Source organism: Corvus kubaryi, unplaced genomic scaffold (assembly GCF_017639235.1).
Source record: "Corvus kubaryi isolate FWS band 111438036 unplaced genomic scaffold, C.kubaryi_AGA036_p1.0 37396, whole genome shotgun sequence".
Classification (NCBI taxonomy): domain Eukaryota; kingdom Metazoa; phylum Chordata; class Aves; order Passeriformes; family Corvidae; genus Corvus; species Corvus kubaryi.
In genome coordinates this window covers 27,024,308-27,042,574 of record NW_024581135.1, presented here as the reverse complement: position 1 = coordinate 27,042,574, position 18,267 = coordinate 27,024,308, and the positions used below count along the sequence as shown (strand labels likewise).

At 44.8% G+C, this 18,267-nt stretch overlaps 2 protein-coding genes across 9 annotated transcripts; one reads left to right on the top strand and one right to left on the bottom strand.

The window, feature by feature from the left end:
* Nucleotides 1-741: 741 nt before the first annotated feature.
* Nucleotides 742-5,584, bottom strand: PPIL3 (peptidylprolyl isomerase like 3). Of its 4 annotated transcripts, none has more exons than XM_042040883.1 (7): nt 5,496-5,584; nt 4,702-4,749; nt 3,463-3,537; nt 2,604-2,697; nt 1,924-1,991; nt 1,429-1,547; nt 742-1,140 (listed from the first exon to the last, which is right to left on the bottom strand). In XM_042040883.1, the coding sequence occupies exons 2-7, from the start codon at nt 4,702-4,704 to the stop codon at nt 1,014-1,016; spliced, it is 486 nt and encodes a 161-aa protein (XP_041896817.1). In that variant the 5' UTR covers nt 4,705-4,749; nt 5,496-5,584; the 3' UTR covers nt 742-1,013. The 4 variants fall into 4 exon arrangements, with proteins under 4 accessions (XP_041896817.1, XP_041896819.1, XP_041896818.1 ...); XM_042040885.1 differs by lacking the exon at nt 5,496-5,584 and adding an exon at nt 5,399-5,490; XM_042040884.1 differs by lacking the exon at nt 5,496-5,584 and adding an exon at nt 5,378-5,425.
* NIF3L1 (NGG1 interacting factor 3 like 1) lies at nt 5,584-17,788 on the top strand. 5 transcript variants are annotated; one of them, XR_006018158.1, is made up of 9 exons: nt 5,677-5,776; nt 6,030-6,473; nt 7,643-7,805; nt 8,242-8,368; nt 8,788-9,025; nt 10,260-10,343; nt 12,262-12,681; nt 16,158-16,239; nt 16,373-17,788. XR_006018158.1 is itself a non-coding variant. In XM_042040880.1 (7 exons), exons 2-7 carry the CDS (start codon nt 6,038-6,040, stop codon nt 11,437-11,439), a joined length of 1,233 nt encoding a protein of 410 aa, XP_041896814.1. In that variant the 5' UTR covers nt 5,584-5,670; nt 6,030-6,037; the 3' UTR covers nt 11,440-11,627. The 5 variants fall into 5 exon arrangements, 3 of the variants coding, with proteins under 3 accessions (XP_041896814.1, XP_041896815.1, XP_041896813.1); XR_006018157.1 differs by having other exon boundaries at nt 16,158-17,788; XM_042040880.1 differs by lacking the exons at nt 5,677-5,776; nt 12,262-12,681; nt 16,158-16,239; nt 16,373-17,788 and adding exons at nt 5,584-5,670; nt 11,255-11,627.
* Nucleotides 17,789-18,267: the final 479 nt, after the last annotated feature.

The following is an 18,267-nucleotide window of genomic DNA, read 5'->3' as shown; positions in this document are numbered from 1 at the left end:
AAGCCGGTATTGATTAGCTATGCTCATTAATGCCTCAGTAATCTGTACCTGGCATCTTTGCCTTTCTCTTGCAAATGAGTTCTCATTATTTTAAGAGGCCAAGTCCAAAATAGGATATAATGGTCTGAAGCAGACTGAAAGTCAGCTGGACCTTGGGCCTCCCAAGGATTACAAAGTGTACATAAAAGAATGGGCTTTGCTAAGGGGATGCCCACTGGGGCTGGGGGAAGAAGTCCAAAATGGCTCTCTTATCTGTTCAACATCATGTGACCACAGCCTTTTTGACAGTGCTCTTTGTTGTGTTTACCCCCTAGTCTTTGTGCAAAAAAATGAAGAAAAACAAGTTACAGTAAATCCATGTTACTTAATTTCAATCAACAGCTATGTAAGGACAGAAATACTCTTTCATACCGATAGTGCTGTGCCAGAAGCAGAAGAAATTGCTCCCATCTACCTTTTGGGGAGGCTGAAGAGGTTATCATTCCAACACAGCAGTACAAGAGCAAGCACTCCTCTAAACATGTTCTTTAATCTTCTGGGAGGGAAATGTTTCATCTATTTATGAAACTGTTCTCACCTAAGGGAAAAAACTGCGTATCTTACTTTACTCTTCTGAGAAAACTGAGTAAGGAAAATTACAATTTACATGAGGAAGTTTCATAAAACTGGTAGCATGAAATTATAGCAAAGGACGTTTTTTTAACATAACATCACTCAGAAAGATAAAGCAAAACCCAAAGATTAGGGAAAAAGTTTAAGCTTTTTTTTTATTTTACAAGTATAAAAAACAGTGTTTAAAAATCAAACTCCTGGAAGATGCTCTGGAAAACCTGGCTTCAGAAGCATAAGACTTCTCTGTGACAAGTCCCAAACAACGTCACAACTCCTGAAAATTCTGCATTCAATGAGCAAAGATATGATCCAGCTGAAGTAACCCTTTTTAATGGCTCTTTAAACCCCATAATCTTGGAATTATCTGACCAGTCTGAAGAATGTGTTGAGGCATTCTGTGGCTACAGAGCAAAAGGGTTGGCATGAATTGTAATGTCTTTAATGCGAACATCATTAAGAGGTCGGTAGGTTTTCTCATTCACAGGCAGCTTCTCCAGCTCATCCAGGGTCTCCAAGCCATCAATAACTCTGCAAGAAAAAGAGAAGTGCTGGAAATCGTCTTCTAATAATGATTTATATTTCACAATTAAGGTATCTCAAAACACTTTACAGTTAAGTACCACAGGGCAAGGACCTTGCAAGCAAATGATACAAAATAAGAAAATCAAAACATTTTATGTGGCAAATAATGTACTTTGAAACAAAGTATTATGCATCCATGACAGACTGTGAGAAAAAATACAAGCATCTGCACGTGCCCCAAAATACTCAGATCCCTCACACACTCTGACAGAGGCATGCAGTTGGATCACTTACTTTCCAAACACCGTGTACTTCATGTCCAGGTGCGGCTGTTTGCCGTAAGTGATGAAGAACTGTGATCCATTGGTGTTGGGACCATTGTTTGCCATGGAAACCACCCCACGGACACTGTGCTGAACAAGAGGAAAAACCTCAGCATGAGTACACATCTGTGAAACCAGGACTAACCTGTGCAAAGCGCTCTATGACTTAGACCTCTTCATCAATACTATTATTAAGAACAAATCTAGGTTGCTAATATATTCTATCACAATCAGTAAGGAGCTCCTCAAAATGGCTCTTACAATGAAAAGTTACTTCTTTGCCTTCAGTGCATGAAAAACGCTGTCAGAAATTGTTTTTACTTCTGTTTTCAGTGATAAAAACCCTCAAACCTAACTTGCCAAGCACAGAAATGCCTGTTCCTAATTTAATAATAAGCTACTGTTCTCCAGCTTGTAGAGAAAATTTAGACGAAAACATAAGTGCATATTGAGAGCACAGAAATACCTTTAGATATTCACTGAATTCATCTTCAAACTTCTTGCCCCAGATGCTGTTACCTCCTTTCCCAGTGCCTGACAAAGAAGCACCACAGTAGAGATTACTGGATTTTCAGACTGAAAAATCCAGAAATTATGTTCTGTCACAACACTTTACAACAAAGACCCTAAGCAGCCTGCAATTAGTTGAGGCAGGTTCTTGACCCTGCACAGAGAAGTAACTCTATATAAGGAACCTACTAAGTAGCAGAACAAAACATATCCTCAGATTAAGTTCTGTATGAGTACGAACAGACACAACTGAATCAGCTTTTCTCCCAAACAGCTGACACTGTCTGGGATATTTTCCCCGAATGCTTTAGAGGCAGCCTTTCAGGCAAAAACCACATAAAGCACAGTAGCAACTTCTTCTTAAACAGAACCATGTTGTGGTTTAGTGGAAACAGCTCGAAAAACTCAAGTATGTAGAATGCATGATTATTTAAAACCAGGGTAACACCTGCACTTCTGTAAACCCACCACAGAAAACTAATCTCATAATAAAAACCTCTTATCACCAATACAATAATTATTATATTTTTACTTGACTTACATTTTGGTTTTAATACCTGTAATTCCTTTTTATTTCCCTACATTTTATTTTTATGTACATTCTTTCTATAGAAAGACCCAGACAGAAGAATTTACCTAATGGATCCCCTGTCTGAACCATGAAGCCCTTTATATTTCGGTGAAATACGCATCCATTGTAGTAGTTACTAGCACAAAGAGCCAGGAAATTCTACAAAAATCAAACAAACCATATTAACAAACAACTGAAAAACAGTATTATCTTACTAAAATGACAGCATTGGCAAGACCAAGGCTTTAACCTCTGCTTTGCTTTGTGACCATGCGAATTCCACAGAGTATTGCCACAGAATAGTCATAAACAAATCATAGCTAATAAACTCCTTTGATAGTGTCACACACACAAAGAATAAAAAGCTTTCAATGCAAGGTTGTCTGACTTGAACAAACAAGAAGCCTAAGACATGCTCTCTTCCCATTCAACAGTTTCATTTTGCACATGTAATTTTGTAATCAATAACTTAATGCCTCAGCTTTTTCATTAAAATAGATGAAATTTATTTCAATTTAAGTTTATTGAAAAAAGTCAAAACTGGGGCCCCTGACAAACTGAGAGTGAGTGAGTCTCACTCTTTTAAACTAAAATTCAGTCTGTGAGGGTATGAGTAACCCATGGAAAACACGAGGTGCTATATTTCCCCTTAAAGGCAAAGGACACTTTGGGAGATGCTGGGACTTCAAGAGAAGCTTCCCTTAACTAAACCTTATCAAGTGAGAAACAGGCATCAGACTCTAGGCAGTATGACACAGTGCACAAGTTCCATGAGTGGAACAGACACTGCACCAGGTTAAAATGTTGGTATTCCATTACATGAAAAGGTGAATTGCAAAAGCCACTTCACCTCCTCCACAGTCTTCACTATTTCTACTGCTTTGTTTCATCACCAGGCACTCCTACTCCTGGTACTTGACTTACTTCACAGGTCTTTGGAGTACGCTCACAGAATAGTTCAATTTTAATATCTCCCACATCAGTATGCAGCGTGACAGCCTGAGCGAAAGACAGAAAATAACAATTAAATCAGCAATGAAATACCAACAGACTCTTCTATTTCCCAGTCCCACCCAGAAAATAAGCAAGTTTGCACTGCATATAACCATTGTTTTAGTATTTGGCCATAAGCAAGGCTACTGTCACAAACCATCCACATTTCCAGTAAAATCACCAGAAAGCACTCAGTTTCACTTAGTTTCAGGACGAATCAAGTTTCCCATGGTAATGCAGTAGCTGTTTTACATTGTTATGCTCCAGAAATACATTATTCATTTGCAGACAGGACCTACTCAGTCATTTGAATGTAAAGGTGAAGAATCAAGGTTGTATCTATTTTGGATGATAGTGTGGTGCACACACCTCACTGCTTTACAACCAGAGGAGCAACTGATGCCTGCAGCCTTTTGAGTGGTAAGACTAGTTCTGAATGGCAGCATATATAATCTGCCTTCCCAGACAAGCAAATCTACAAATTAACTTACTTTTCTTCAGAATTTATAAATTACCTTCATAAAATTTAAAATCAGCTACGCAGAGACCTAAGCAAATATATCTCTTCAGGCCAAATATATCACAGTGCTTCTATGGGAAGTGCTAAACGATACAAAAACAATTACTGTGGGGATAACTGTACAGAAAAACTAATAAAAATCAGCATCATGTTGATAGTGGCATACGTCTCCAAAAGTACACAAGTAAAGGAGACAGCTGCCCACAATGTCCATGAAGATGCTATAAAAGGTGTATGTACAGTTTAAGACATATATAGTCTTATCTCTATTTCTTGATTTGCTAAACTCTTAAAAGCCTGTAAGTGCAGAGGTTTACATATGCTGAAGCAGAGGTATGTTCTTGCAACTAGGCCAATGCTGCTGTGCCAAAAGAAACCAAACTAGATTAACAAATAGATGCCAAAGTAGCATTAAAATCCGGGACCTCTGAAGTGAAAGCATAATTCTATTTTAGACTGATGTAAATCAACCTCTTTTCCTTTTCACAGTATCTTTTTATGAGTTTGAAATTAAAACCCTAAACTTTTCATGACAAATTCCTCACAGCATCAGAGAAAGACGTGTAATCCTTTGAGATGCAGAGCAGCTATTTACCTTCCAAGAGATGACCATTTCAGAAAGAATATATAAAAAGTGCTTTCATTCTTACCATGTCTGCGTCTCAAAAAGCTGGGGTAGCCTCCTATACAACAATTCCCTGCAAAGGTAATATATGAAATTTGTTGGGGTTTTTTTTCTGTGAACCCCATTTCTTTTTTATTCTAAAATATTTCTTGGTTACATGCTTTTATACCACACGGTTCTACAGTGCCATTCGAGTGACTCTATGGCTAAATTTTTGCACTAAGCAACTACACAGCATATAAAGAATGAAAAATAAATAGAAAAAGACCACTTAGAGAAAGGAGAAGAGGGCGAAAAACACCCTTTCCTAGGATGAAAATGTATACTAAGCAATCAGTTTTTCCAAATATTATGGCAGTTGGCAGAACAGTAGATGCCAGAAATTCACAGGTAAAAGCCACACCTGACAGAAGTGTGATTTGGAGCCAATACGTGACAGTGGCTGCAATAGACAGGTACCTGCATCCAAGCACAGAATCCCACTTTTTTAATCTTCATAATACTTTCAAATAAAGCGTTTAGAACGACGGTAATAAAACCGCGGCTGCGTAGAAGTCAACAGATTTACGCGCTAATTTCTCCTCTATACACCCGCCCTCCCCGGTGAAGCGCCGGCCCCGTGTCCCCACTCAACCCAGCTGCACCCAGCTGCCCCCCACCCAGGGCAGCCGGAGCTACCGCTGCCTCCCTGCCCGCGGTACCGCCACCGGGATGCCGCGCACAGGACGGGTGCGCTCCGCCCCCCGCCGCCCGGCTCCTCCACCGGCGAACCCTGCCCGGCGGCCCCGCCCGTCCGCGGCGCCCGGAGGATGCTTTAACCTGCCGGGGCTGATGCAGAACCGGCGCCCGCCGCCGCTGAAGCGGCTCTTCTCCCGCGGGCCTCGGCTCACTGCCGGGCTGCGGAGGAGCCGCCCCCGGCCCCGCTGAGCGCGGCGGAAGCGGTGGGGCCAAGCGCAGGTCCCGCCCCGCAGCGCCGGCCCTGCTCCGGCGGGAGGTGAGCGCGGTGGCGGCCCGGTCGTGCTCTGAGGTCGCCGGTGCCCGCCGGTGCCCGTCGCTGCCCGCCGCCGAGGAGCGAGCGCTTGTGCGGCCGGACTCTGCGGGTCGGATTTGCCGCGGGAAGGGGGATGAAGTTTGAGCTCGGCGCGCTTGGTGCAGGGCAGCGCGGGGCGGCGTGAACGGGGCGGGACCGCGGGAGCCCCGGGGCGGGGAAGGCGCCCGGTACCGGGTGGTGCCGGGGGTAGGCGGGCGCACTGAGCCGTCGGCGTGGCAGCATCTGCAGCCCGAGCGGCCGTGGCTTCTGTTTGGGCCGGCGGGTTCCCGAGGCTCACTGCGGCCTGTGTTTGCCCCGCACAGGTCCCCGCATGCTGCTGCCGGTCCCGCCGCTGCTCCGCCCGCCTGTCCACCGCGTCCGTGCCTTGGGCCTCCCGCCCGTTCGCGCTCTCATGAACCTCCGGGAGCTCGTGTCTGCCCTGAATGACTTCGCATCCCCCGCTCTGGCTGAAAGCTGGGATAATGTGGGGTTGCTGGTGGAACCAAGTCCTCCCCACACTGTGAAAACCCTTTTCCTCACTAACGACCTCACTGAGGAGGTGATGGAAGAGGCAGTGCAGAAGAAAGCAGACCTCGTTCTTTCTTACCACCCTCCTATATTCACACCACTCAAGCGAGTAACGTGGAAAACCTGGAAGGAACGGCTGGTGGTCCGAGCCCTGGAGAACAGAATCGGGATTTATTCTCCACATACGGCATACGATGCCATACCTCACGGAGTTAATAACTGGCTAACAAAGGGACTCGGTGAGATTCTGTTAAGAAAAAGTTATTAAAGATGTATGCTATTTTAGGTGGGATTTTTCCTTATTTTCCTTTCTTACAGCTTTTACAGGTGTGATTTGAGGACTGTTTTTTATTTTTCCCAATATTTTTATAGTACTGTTGATGCCTTTTCCTGGTCTTAAAATCAAGAGTCATACACGGTTAGAAGGGGGAAAGGGATTTTACCTTGGTATTTATTTTAAGGATCCTTAGGTGCACACGTCCAGGTCATATGCATCAAAATGCACCCCGCAAAAATGCCCCCCCCCCCCAAAAGATCGGGTATAATATTATAGGTGGTACTAATTAGCATATCTATCAAAGATTCCCCAATGAAAGGCTCAAGTGAGCCCCCCTCCCCAAGGAGCCTTCCCCTGGATGGTTCTATCTGAGCTTACAGAATGTGTTCTGGAGAGCACCTTGGGATCTGGGGCACACTGATCCCTAACTATGAAGCTTCTAAAATGTTTAGTCTTTTAACTTGACAAACAAGTCCAAGAATGTAGGCAAAAAGCACTAAGAATACAGAAGTTGTAAAAAAGGTATAACAGGGGTATAAAAGAAAAGGCAAAAAATCGTCATAGCATCACTGTAACCTTAAACACATTTTAGGAAATTTATCTTGGTGATGTATACCAGATACAAACACAAGAGGATATTTTCAGATGCATGACTCTACTATTGGATGTATCTGGAACTGGTGGATATTTGTCCACTGTGGTTGCAATGCTGAGACCACTGACTTTAAATCCCCACCTTTGATTTATGAAGTACAAGACCTCAATGTTCACAAAGGATTTAAGCTATGTGAAATTATTTTAGATTTTTATCCTGTACTGTGGCTCACAGATGTTGTCTTTTCCAGTGTGTCATACAAACCAGAAACCTCTTTCTGGTTTTGTACAATACTTAGGATAAAATTGATGGCATTAAGGATGGCAAATAATATATATCCATCAGCTTTGTTGGGCTTAAAATAGACTGTGTCTAATGGAGACAGGAGAACGAAAAGTCCTCAGGTCTGTCAGGGAAAAAGGATTTGAGTGCAAAATTTGCATCTTTGTACCGCATCTCTTTAAGATATGTTCTAAATCAGTATTAGGATACATTACCCTGCTTTATAACCCAGCAATCTTGCACTGTTTTCTCAGGTGCCTGTACTTCTGTCCCACTGCATCCATCGACTGCACCAAGCTCTCCAGCTGAAGGCACTCACCGGGTAGAATTCTGTGCAGATGCTGAGCATCTGGATGCAGTGCTGTTCAAAATCAAAGACATCCCAGAGATCTCTTGTCTCACTACTCTCCCAGCCAGGTATCTCTAACGTTGTATTCTTTCTGTTGTTTGAAACATTAAGTTGCTGTAATTGTATTTTACAGTTCTAATCATTTTGTTCCTCTGTGCACTGCTGCTGTATTTTTCAGCAATGAGAAACTTAAGGAATAATAGTCCCTTTCTGATCAATCTATGTCATGCTAAATGGTAATAGCGACTCAAGTCTAGCATCACATAGATGAGAGGTGTTAGAGTATAAACAGGAAATTTGATGAGGACAGTTGAGTTAAATGCCCATATTTGTTTCTTCCAAGACAGTGGACAAGTCTAGGCTATTACAGTGCTACCTTTTTTTCCTTTCTTAGTGGTAGAACAGCCACTGGGATAGAACGATAATAATTGTTCTTAATTAATTAATAAATGTGCCGAAATTTTATCTAGTTATTTAACAAGCACCAAGCATGTCTTTCCTCAGGGTTGAAGGTGAGGAGCAAACACGAGTCAGTTTGAACTGCTCTCAGAAAGCACTGCTGGAGGTGGTGGCATTATTGTCCCAGAACAGCCTTCTTCATCACAAGACCGAGATTCTCTTGCTACAAAAGGTAACAAGATCACATACTATGTCCTATCAATGAATTACTTGTGTGAGCTGAGTACCCTAAACAGCGAAATGCAGTAGTGAGTGGTATCCCAGCTTTCCAATCCTACCCCACTGCTCTGAAATACTGGCATATGGGGATTTGAAGCCACACATATTTTCCAAAGCAATGCAACTATCTATGTGCTCTGTACTAATTCTTAAATCAGTTCCAATAGGTAGCATAGCTCGTATGTTACATTTGAGAACATCATACACATATTTTTTTGTAACTGTAAATTTACAAAATTTTAAAAAAAAAACCATTGTAAATTTTTTTCAGAGATGTTCCTGCATGCCCAATATATTCATCCTTCTGTGGTGTGAAAAGCAATGCAAGCATCTGGAGTCAGCTTTCTCACAGTAATTTTGATTTGTTTTCAGCCTCCTCTTCCCCATACTGGAATGGGACGCCTGTGCACCCTGAGCGAGCCAGCCTCCTTGTCAGACATAATCGAGCGTATCAAAGGCCACCTGCAGCTACCCCACGTCCGCGTAGCCGTGGGAACGGGCAGGACACTCGGTACATGGGCCTGCGAGCCAGACTGCCTGCTAGGACGGGCACTGCAGGAACACAGGGAGCATGAGTGTGTGCATTACACTGGGAAACTGTCTTCAGCAGGTTTACTTCCAAGTACTATGAAGCACTGTTAAGAAACAGCATCCTAGAATTTACAGTCATATGAAAAGAATCTCATCTGTATTTTTAATGGGATTCTCTATTATGCTGGTTGATGTGGTGAAGAAGGGACAGCACAAGTTGAATGAAAGATAGCCTTTTTTGTAATTCATATAATGACTAAGGTTTTTTTTTCCTGCCCAGGATATCAGGCACAAAGGTGCACTGTTTGATTGTATGTTCGCTTTTGTGACTGAATGTTAAAATTCAGAGCACTTTAGGAGTAAGACACTTTATGGTATCCTTATGAACACATAACCATGGTTTTGATGAAAGATAAGGCAAAGAAGGGGAACTAGCTCAAACAATGGGGTCATTAGTAAGATGTGGAGTAAACATCCTCTTATCCCAACTACCTATCCTAATCTCCAAGGAGCACAGCTACTAGAATTTGTGAGAGCAAATTTGTTGAGAACTCTTTGTAACTTAGGAGGCAGAAGTCTTATCAGAAGCTGACAATTGCACTAAAAAATACCCAACTACTTCAAAGCCTCTACGGTGTGGCATTGAAGTGGTGTGACTCCACTTAAATCAACAGTAATTGCAAGGCAACATACTGTAAAACCTTAACAGGTTTTGAAAACTCCCTGTGTTGTGTGTCCCCTCTCCTTAGCGAATGTAATGTATATGAAGAATTAAAATTCATGTCACTGTCACATATATAGTAGCTTGGAATTAGCAATCATAGCAAATGGACAAATTTTTATTTGCATGGAGCAGCTTTCTGCTTGCATTAAGACTGGCCTTCTGAGAGTTGTTAAGTTAGGAACCAGTATATCTCAGAGGCAAAATGCTGCCTTAGTGGCATCATTAGTTGGGAAACGAGTGATGGTGGAACACAAGAGTCCTGGAAAGAGTAGCAGCCTATTAAAGGGTTTGGAAACCTAACTAGCACCTCACTAGGGGAAAGGTAGCCATTAGCCAGCCTCTCTGCTGGAGTTTTCTGCAAAGTTTCCTGCCCCTTGAAAAAAGTCTACCTATCACAGAGGATTTCACTGTATTGTCAGAGATGTTACAGGCCCATGACTTTCAAACTGACAAATGTGTCTCTTCTTCCAACAAATTTACATTGACCCTAAAATCAAGGTAGTAGTTAACTGAAACAATTACTAGCAATACAGACATGAGGGCTGAACAAAGGGGAAGGAGTTTAACTGTGGCACCTTTTATCCTGCAGAATCACCAGTGAAGAAAGCTGCTCTGTGTGCTGGTTCTGGGAGCAGTGTCCTGAAGGGAACGGAAGCTGACCTCTATCTCACAGGTAGTAGATTGCTCATTATCTCATTATCTTTATAAAAATAGTCATTAGAGAAAAAAACAAACAAACAAACCTTAGCAAAAAACAAGAGGGTTGACTGGCTGTTGAAAGATTTGGCCAGAAAGAATTACCTGTTATTTATAATTGAGAATCAATCAGTTACTTATTGGAATGACAGACTAACATTAAAGTAGATATAACATGGATCAAATGGCAGTGTGGCACAGTGAAAGATACTTGAATTAAAACATTGCTCTACAGCATTTATTTCAATACAAAATTAGTGTTGATGGCAGTGAGTTGTAACTTCCAGTGTGTTTCTCCTTTGGCAACATGTATTTTCTCCATTCCCTATAGAATTCCCTAATGGAAAACAGAATATAATATAGTCTACAGAACCTTCCAAAGAAACTCCATAGCATGTCTGACCAAAGGGACACTTAGTCCATTATTCTCTCTTCCAACAGTGGGATAGCTATTCCCTGTGGCTCAACAATGTGACGGCTGCCTTGCGTTCTGTAGGAACCACTGCTCCTTCTCCCCCTTAAGTGTAGCCCTGCAGAGCTGACCCTCAGGCTTCCCTATTGCTTTCCTCCATCCTCTTCCAGACCATGATGAGCATTTTTATTTTCTGCCCAAATTGGCAGAATTTATGACTATTCAAAGATGGCAAGGAATTTCTGTCGTTTTGTCTCAGCTGTATACAGAGATACCAGCTGAAAGTCTTTAAAAGAACCCTGGAGCAGGAGTGTTCCACGTTCCTACTGAGCAGGTGGTGTTGCATTTCCGCTTACAGCCTATATTCCATTACATCGCTACAGCTTTTAGCTAAGATTCTCCATACATTGCAGAGACCTGGTTACCTGAACTGTACCATTAGTGATCTACATGACATTTCTTTCTCAAAATGGCAGGAGAGATGTCCCACCATGATGTGCTGGATGCAGTTGCCAATGGGATAAGTGTTATTCTGTGCGAGCACAGTAACACTGAGCGAGGCTTCTTGTCAGAGCTGCGTGACGCACTCGTGATCCACCTACAGAACAAAATCAACATCATTGTGTCTGAGAAAGACAGAGATCCTCTCCAGGTGGCATAGGGGGAAAAAAATTGGAGAGAGAAAATACAGTTAATTGTGGTATCTTGCACAGACATATCCACCTGCAGAGCTTAATGAAGGAGCTTAATGAAGGTCCAGTACAGAATGATTGTATTATATGGTCCCTCAAAGTTTGGGGTATATTTTGTTATGTTAGAAAAATAAATGTTTGTTTTGGAATACCAAAAGCTCGTTTACTCAATTACTGGACTGCACTTGAATAAATTTACTGTTACTGCTTAATGTTATTAGATACATTTGATAACCATGATACTCAATGATTGGTTTGGGTAAAATATATAAAACCTGACTTATCTCTGGATTTAAACTTATGCATCAGTTCTACCCTACTGCAGCTATGTCAAATCATGTCAGTGCAAGTCACTGATATTTTACCTCATAAATTTCAGAAATAGTTAAGGAAAGGATGGAGATCAACTGTTTGCATGAACAGTTTTACTAAGGCACCACTCAGATGCAAATAGAGAACACAAAGCAAGTTGTTGGTGTGGATGCAAGGGCTAGCAGAGGAATGTTCCTGTGAAACTTTTCTTTCTCATAAGAAAGCAGTTAGAGAAATCCAGCTTCTCACAGCTTCTCCGTGAAAGCTTTCATTCTCATGCAAACTGCATGGACAACAGTTTGAGAGAATGTAAACCATTTCTACACCTGCAAGTTGTTGTGAGAACAGTGGAATTGTTTTCAGTCTTGTGAGAATAATATCTGGAAATGGGTGTCTTACTGCTCAACCTATCACCTTGGGAGGTGGTGAGTCAATAGGCCAATCATGTAATTTCTCTTTTGTGAACCATGCTATAAAAGGTATGGGTGATTAAACAAGGTCACTTCGGCCGTATCATCTGACCTGGACTTACGTCGTGATTTTGCCGTTCTCTGGGGGGTAACAGCAACATCTGGTGACCAAGCGACGTGTACCGAAGACCACAAACCGGACTTTAGAAAGGTGCGTGCCACCCCCCCAACTCCGGCTGGCCTCCCTCTGGGGCCGCGCGGAGCACAGACTGAGCCATGGAGCAGAAATCCTCTTGGAACTGCGCGGTATTTTCCACCTTCAAGTCTGTGATACTGACCGCAGTAGTAGGAGACGGCGAGCTCGCTGCGTTACTGAACTGGTTGCTTCTGCATGGATATTATGCGGAGACTGATCGTGACTTGACCTCGGAAGCTTGGAGACGGCTGGGAGACGCGGTACTCCGGGAATTCGCAGCCGGTAACGCCGAGGTGCCTGATTTATTACGCACCTGGGGGGTTTTACACGATATACTGCAGATATGGACAGAAAGACGGGATAGTGCAGCTAACTCAGGCTCTGACGAGTCTGAAGTTATGTGCTTTCCCAGCTCGGGGGAGGCGCCCCGAGTAGCGCGGGGTAGCATGGTAGAATCACTCCCGGTATCGCCTCGGAGGGAGACTAAGGGTTATCCCTGTCCTCGCAGATATGTTCTTTCGAGGGGTTGTTCACCGATAGCGTCCGCGGCTTCTCAGTCTGCCGCGGGGCCAGCGCTGTTGTCTCCGGCAGCGCAGCTCGCTGCACCCTTGTTACAGGGGCAGTCTGTATTCCCGACCGCGGGCGGGGTGTCTTGGCCCCCCGCGCCCACACGTTCAGGGTCTCAGGGCCCCCGTCCGGCTCCTGTGCGGCTCGGATACCCTACGGCTGTTATTTACGGCCGGGGACTCCGCAGCACAGTCGCGGCAGCGGCCGAGTTCCCCGATTCCTGTCTCTATAGGGGAACAAATCTTGGCAGCGCTGCAGGACATAAAATTGGAGCTCGCAGCACAGCCGGGGATTATAGCAGAGGCGGCTATTGCTGCCCTGGGGCGGGAGCCGGGGCAGATAGTGCCGGTGCCGATAGTCCCGGTGCCGGAACCGGGCGCGGCGCCAGACATTCAGAGCGCACCGCCGCAGCCGGCAGCGCCTCCGAGAGCCCCGGCCGTACCGCCGGAACCGGCCGCGCCGCCAGAGCAGGGTGCGGGGCTGGCGGTCCCGGCGCCTGAACCTGGCCGGCAGTCCGCGGCGTCCATGGCACTGGGCACCGCCTCTCCTGCGTCGGCGCCGGGGTCGGAGGCGTCCAGGGCACTGGCCATCGCCCCGCCTGCGCCTGGGCGGCAGCGGCCTCTGATTCGGCTGCAACGTTGCAGGCCCCACTGCCGCGGGCGGCGGCCCTTACTCCTCTCCCCGCCGCGCCGCCTGACGCTGCTCCAGCTTCCGCTGCTGTCCCAGCCGCGAATCCAGCCCTTGTAGTTACCCCGTCTACTGGCCCGGAGTTGCTGTGCCAGTCTCCAGAGGGTTTGGCTGATAACACCCCTGGATGACGAGATAAGCTCCGTTGCTGTGGAGACGTCCGCTTCCCGGTGGGAGTCTGTGGCAGAGCGGCGCCGGCAGCGAGCGATGCAGCGAGTTCGCAGCTGTCCTTGTGCTTCTCCGGGCTGCGATGACACTCTCGGTCCCAGAAATCCGAGACGGGCTTGGGAAGAGATTAAAAGATGTGCCTTGCGAGACGGGGCTTGGGAGGTGCCGGAAAGACTTGGGATGCCTGCTGGGCAGACGGCACCTGAGCGATCTGCTGCCTTATCTGATGATAGTATGCAGGAAGATCAAAGAGATGCAACAATGAAGCCAGCTAGGGGCGACACAGGGTGCTGTCCAGGCTTTCCCAGTGCAGAAAGCTCCTCCTAACTCAGGCCAGGCTGACAAGTACGAGAGTATTGCTTGGGAGGTGGTCCAGGATTTGCAGAATAAAGTTGCTCAGTATGGATTAAGTTCCCCTCAAGTCATGCAGGTAATTAGAGTGCTGAATACTGATCTGCTTTCTCCATTTGATATTAAACATTTAGGTCAGGTTTTATTCCAGCCTATACAATATTCAGTTTTTGAAGCCAATGGGAGAAGGTTGGCTGAGAAGGCTGTAGCTGGGAATATGCAATTGCCTCAAACTGATCCCAGGCGTTTAGTTCCTGTGGATGGTTTTCTGGGGATCAATGAATTTTGGGACCCTGATGTTCAGGCCACCTGGCATCCCCAGATCCTGGAACAAATTCAGAAGGTTGGCATGGCAGCTTTGCTAGAAAGTTTGGATACAGCTGCTCCAAAGACGCGATATACGAAGGTATTTCAGGGGCCGAAAGAGAACTTTTTTCTTTTGTAGAAAGGCTTGCTGGAGCCTTAGAACAGCAAGTAGAGGATGACACCATGAGACAGATGTTGTGCAGGCAGCTGGCAAGAGATAATGTGAATGATGAATGCAGAAAGATCATGGATGCTTTGCCTGGAGAACCCATAGTAGCACAAATGGTTGATGCCTGTGCTAAGGTGGGATCTGGAGAATATAAGTCTGCTCTAGCAGCAGTCCTGCGGCCTCCTCAAGTAAAGTCTGGTGGACTAAGAAAGAAACCTAAGGTTGAGGAAAAGCAGAAACAGGTTAAGAAGACAGGGAAGGAAAACAGGAGGATTGATCACTGCAAGCGATGCAGGAGGCCAGGTCATTCTTCAGACCACGTCTACCGACATGGTTGATCCCTGGTACGCCAGGGAAAAAACTCGCTAAGGAGCGCATGGGGAAATTGCGCTCAGATACAAATGTTTCCCCAGGCTCCTCTGATGCAGGCATACTCAGCCAGCTTGCAGCCAGCACCCAGGGTTCAGCTGGGGTGGATGTACATACCGCAGCAACAGTCGTCTTAGACTCCACTCGGGTTTATAGGGTTCCCTTGGATGCACATGGACCCCTAGGGCAAGGCCTGAGTGCATTGCTCGTAGGTAGGTCTAGTACTACCGTTCAGGGGATCCATGTACACCCAGGAGTTAGAGATGCTGACTATACAGGTCAGATTTGTGCCATGGTTTCTACACCCTCCCCTCCTCTTACTATTCCTGAAAAGACCAGAATTGCTCACTTGTGCCCTTTAAGTCATGTGTTCCTAGAGCAGAACAACACAGTTGCAGAGATGGTGGCTTTGGATCCATGGGACCCATCTGCAGCCAAGCGCTGCGGATGACGTACCCTGTGCCTGCCAAAAATGCCCAGCTGCCTGTGATCCAGCTCCGAGGTTTGATCGACACGGATGCTGATGTGACCATCATCTCCTTCTCTGTGTGGCCTGCCAGGTGGCCTCTGGCCCCTGTGGGGTCAGCCATCACAGGGTTGGGAGGAACCACAAAGAGCTATTTAAGTGAACACCCTTTGCTGGTGAAAAACGCAGAGGGGCAAGCAGCTCTGGTTCAGCCCTATGTCACTGCAGCTTCGCTTAACCTCTGGGGGTGGGATGTGTTGGCAGCCTGGGGGGTACGGATTGGGATGAATTTTTGATGGGGGCCGCTGTGCTGAAAGGCGCAGTGTATCTATGCTGCCTTTGCGGTGGCTAGTACACAAATCCATCTGGATTCCTCAGTGGCCCCTGAAAGAAGAGAAATTAGTTGCCCTTTGCCAGTTAGTCCAGGAACAATTAGGGGCATCTTGAGCCTTCTACTAGTCCCTGGAACACTCCTGGTTTTGTAATTAGGAAAAATCAGGGAAATGGAGGTTGTTGCAGGATCTCCAACAAGTCAATGCAGTGATGGAAAGTATGGGGTCATTGCAACCTGGCATGCCCTCACCCACCATGGTGGGAAATCCTGATCATTGATTTGAAGGATTGTTTTTTCACTATTCCTTTGCATCCTAATGACAAGCAAAAATTTGCTTTTACTGTGCCTGCAGTTAACAATGCTGAACCTGCAAAGAGGTATCAATGGAAGCTTCTACCTCAGGGCATGAAGAACAGCCCGACTATCTGCCAATGGTATGTCGCTCAGGCTTTGTCCGGAGTCTGTGAGCAGTTTCCTGAGGCATGCTGCTACCATTACATGGATGATATCCTGGTGGCAGCAAATTCAAACAATCCTGTTATTTTGAATCATTTTCTCTCATTGCAGTCTGCAGGCGAGATGCACCTGCCTCGAGCGAAAGTCTGGGTACGGGACCTCCTCACTAAGAAGTGGGAAGGCCCACACGAGCTCATTGCTTGGGGTCGTGGGTATGCTTGCGTTTCCACAGATACTGGGGTACGATGGCTACCTGCGAGCTGCGTTCTCCCTGACCTGTGGCACCAGAAGCAGAACAGGCAACCTCCAAGGCAACCCTCAAATGATGACCAGAATGCAGATCAACCACTGAATGATTCTTCAGATGATGACCAGGATGTCGACCCTCAGCCTGGTCCTTCTACAAGCAGAGACTGAATTTTAACAGAGACTGAATTTTAAGTTTCTTGTGTTATGGAGTCAGAATGTTACGCAGAATACAGAGCCCTTAAGGCTATTCAGAACTAATGACTGGACGTATAGCTGGGTTCACTAGATGTATTTCTCATGGCATTGCTGAAGAATCCCTCTGCCTGCCTTAAATTAGTATCTGGTTTGGATTATGTTTGGTAACTGGCCATTACTAAACAGACCCCTTATGCTGTGTTTGTTCTCCTTGCTGCACGGGATCCCAGAGAGGATTACAAACGTGACCTTTCAGTCCTTTTAAAACAAAAAGGGGGAATTGTGGATGCTAGCAAGGGCTAGCAGAGGAATTTTCCTGTGAAACTTTTCCTTCTCATAAGAAGGAAATTAGTTAGAGAAATCCAGCTTCTCACAGCTTCTCCGTGAAAGCTTTCATTCTCATGCAAACTGCATGGACAACAGTTTAAGAGAATGTAAATCATTTCTACACCTGCAAGTTGTTTTGAGAACTGTGAAAATTATTTTCCTTCTCTAAGAATAATATTTGGAAATGGGTGTCTTACTGCTCAACCTATCACCTTGGGAGGTAGTGAGTCAATAGGCCAATCATGTAATTTCTCTTTTGTGAACCATGCTATAAAAGGTATGGGTGATTAAACAAGGTCACTTCGGCCGTATCATCTAACCTGGACTTACGTCGTGATTTCGCCGGTCTCTGGGGGTAACAGTGACAGTTGGTTCCAGTAATTCAACTGCATGATCTACCGCTAATGCACCTTTAAGGCTTTTCAATAGAGGGACTCTCAATTAAAAAAAGCTTTGGAAGGTTAAAACTCAATTCCTTAACAAAGCTGTAAATTCATGTGCCTTTGTTATTTTCTTTTAAAAACAGTTTCTGTAACTGTGTTTTTTAATTACAGGATTACTAAAACTGAACAAGTAGTATTTTCACCACTGAGTTTTATTTTCCAAGTTAGTTTTTTCTGTTGTGACTTTTTTTTTAAGAAAAAAAAATCTCACAGTATCATACCCTACCATCTCTGGATGACAAATATTTTATTAGAAATTTGGAAAGATCTTAGCACTATCCTTTTAAGTTAATAAAAGTGGCTCATCAAGCAATGTCTCTATCTAATAATTGCATGTCTTGTTCCACTTAAATGTAAGTGGAAAGAGATGACTGGTGGTATTATCTGAAGCTACCTAGGCTATATAAAGGTCATCATTCTTACCAATACCATGAATTCACCTCAGTATGCTGCGAATTGAGAAGTAATTTCTTCTTTCCCAAGTAAAGGACCTATATGAAGAATCAAGCTGCTGGTGGGGTAAGTAGATGCTCTGGGTTTCTAATACAAAAATCAGGCCATACATCCCTCTTGCTTCTGTCAGTGAGGAGCAGATGAGGTAACTATCACTCCATGGGAAGTTTTGGTTCTCTTCAAAAGCTATATACTGATATTAAAAGGCAGGCAAACAATTCTTGATTTTGGTATAAGAAACTATGTAAAATATTTCTACTAACTAGTTTGAAATCTTCTGTGCAGATATTTGACATAACAATGAAAATGAAGATTTTGCATAATTGCCACAAGGATCTC

Coding starts and splice junctions, on each gene's coding strand:
- NIF3L1 (XM_042040880.1), top strand. CDS start 6,038: ATGCTGCTGCCGGTCCCGCCGCTGCTCCGCCCGCCTGTCCACCGCGTC. Junction 6,474..7,642: donor CTGGCTAACAAAGGGACTCG/GTGAGATTCTGT, acceptor CTGTTTTCTCAG/GTGCCTGTACTTCTGTCCCA. Junction 9,026..10,259: donor TGGGAAACTGTCTTCAGCAG/GTTTACTTCCAA, acceptor TTTATCCTGCAG/AATCACCAGTGAAGAAAGCT.
- PPIL3 (XM_042040883.1), bottom strand. Junction 1,548..1,923: donor AATTCAGTGAATATCTAAAG/GTATTTCTGTGC, acceptor CCTCTTGTTCAG/CACAGTGTCCGTGGGGTGGT. Junction 1,141..1,428: donor AAGTACACGGTGTTTGGAAA/GTAAGTGATCCA, acceptor TTTTTCTTGCAG/AGTTATTGATGGCTTGGAGA.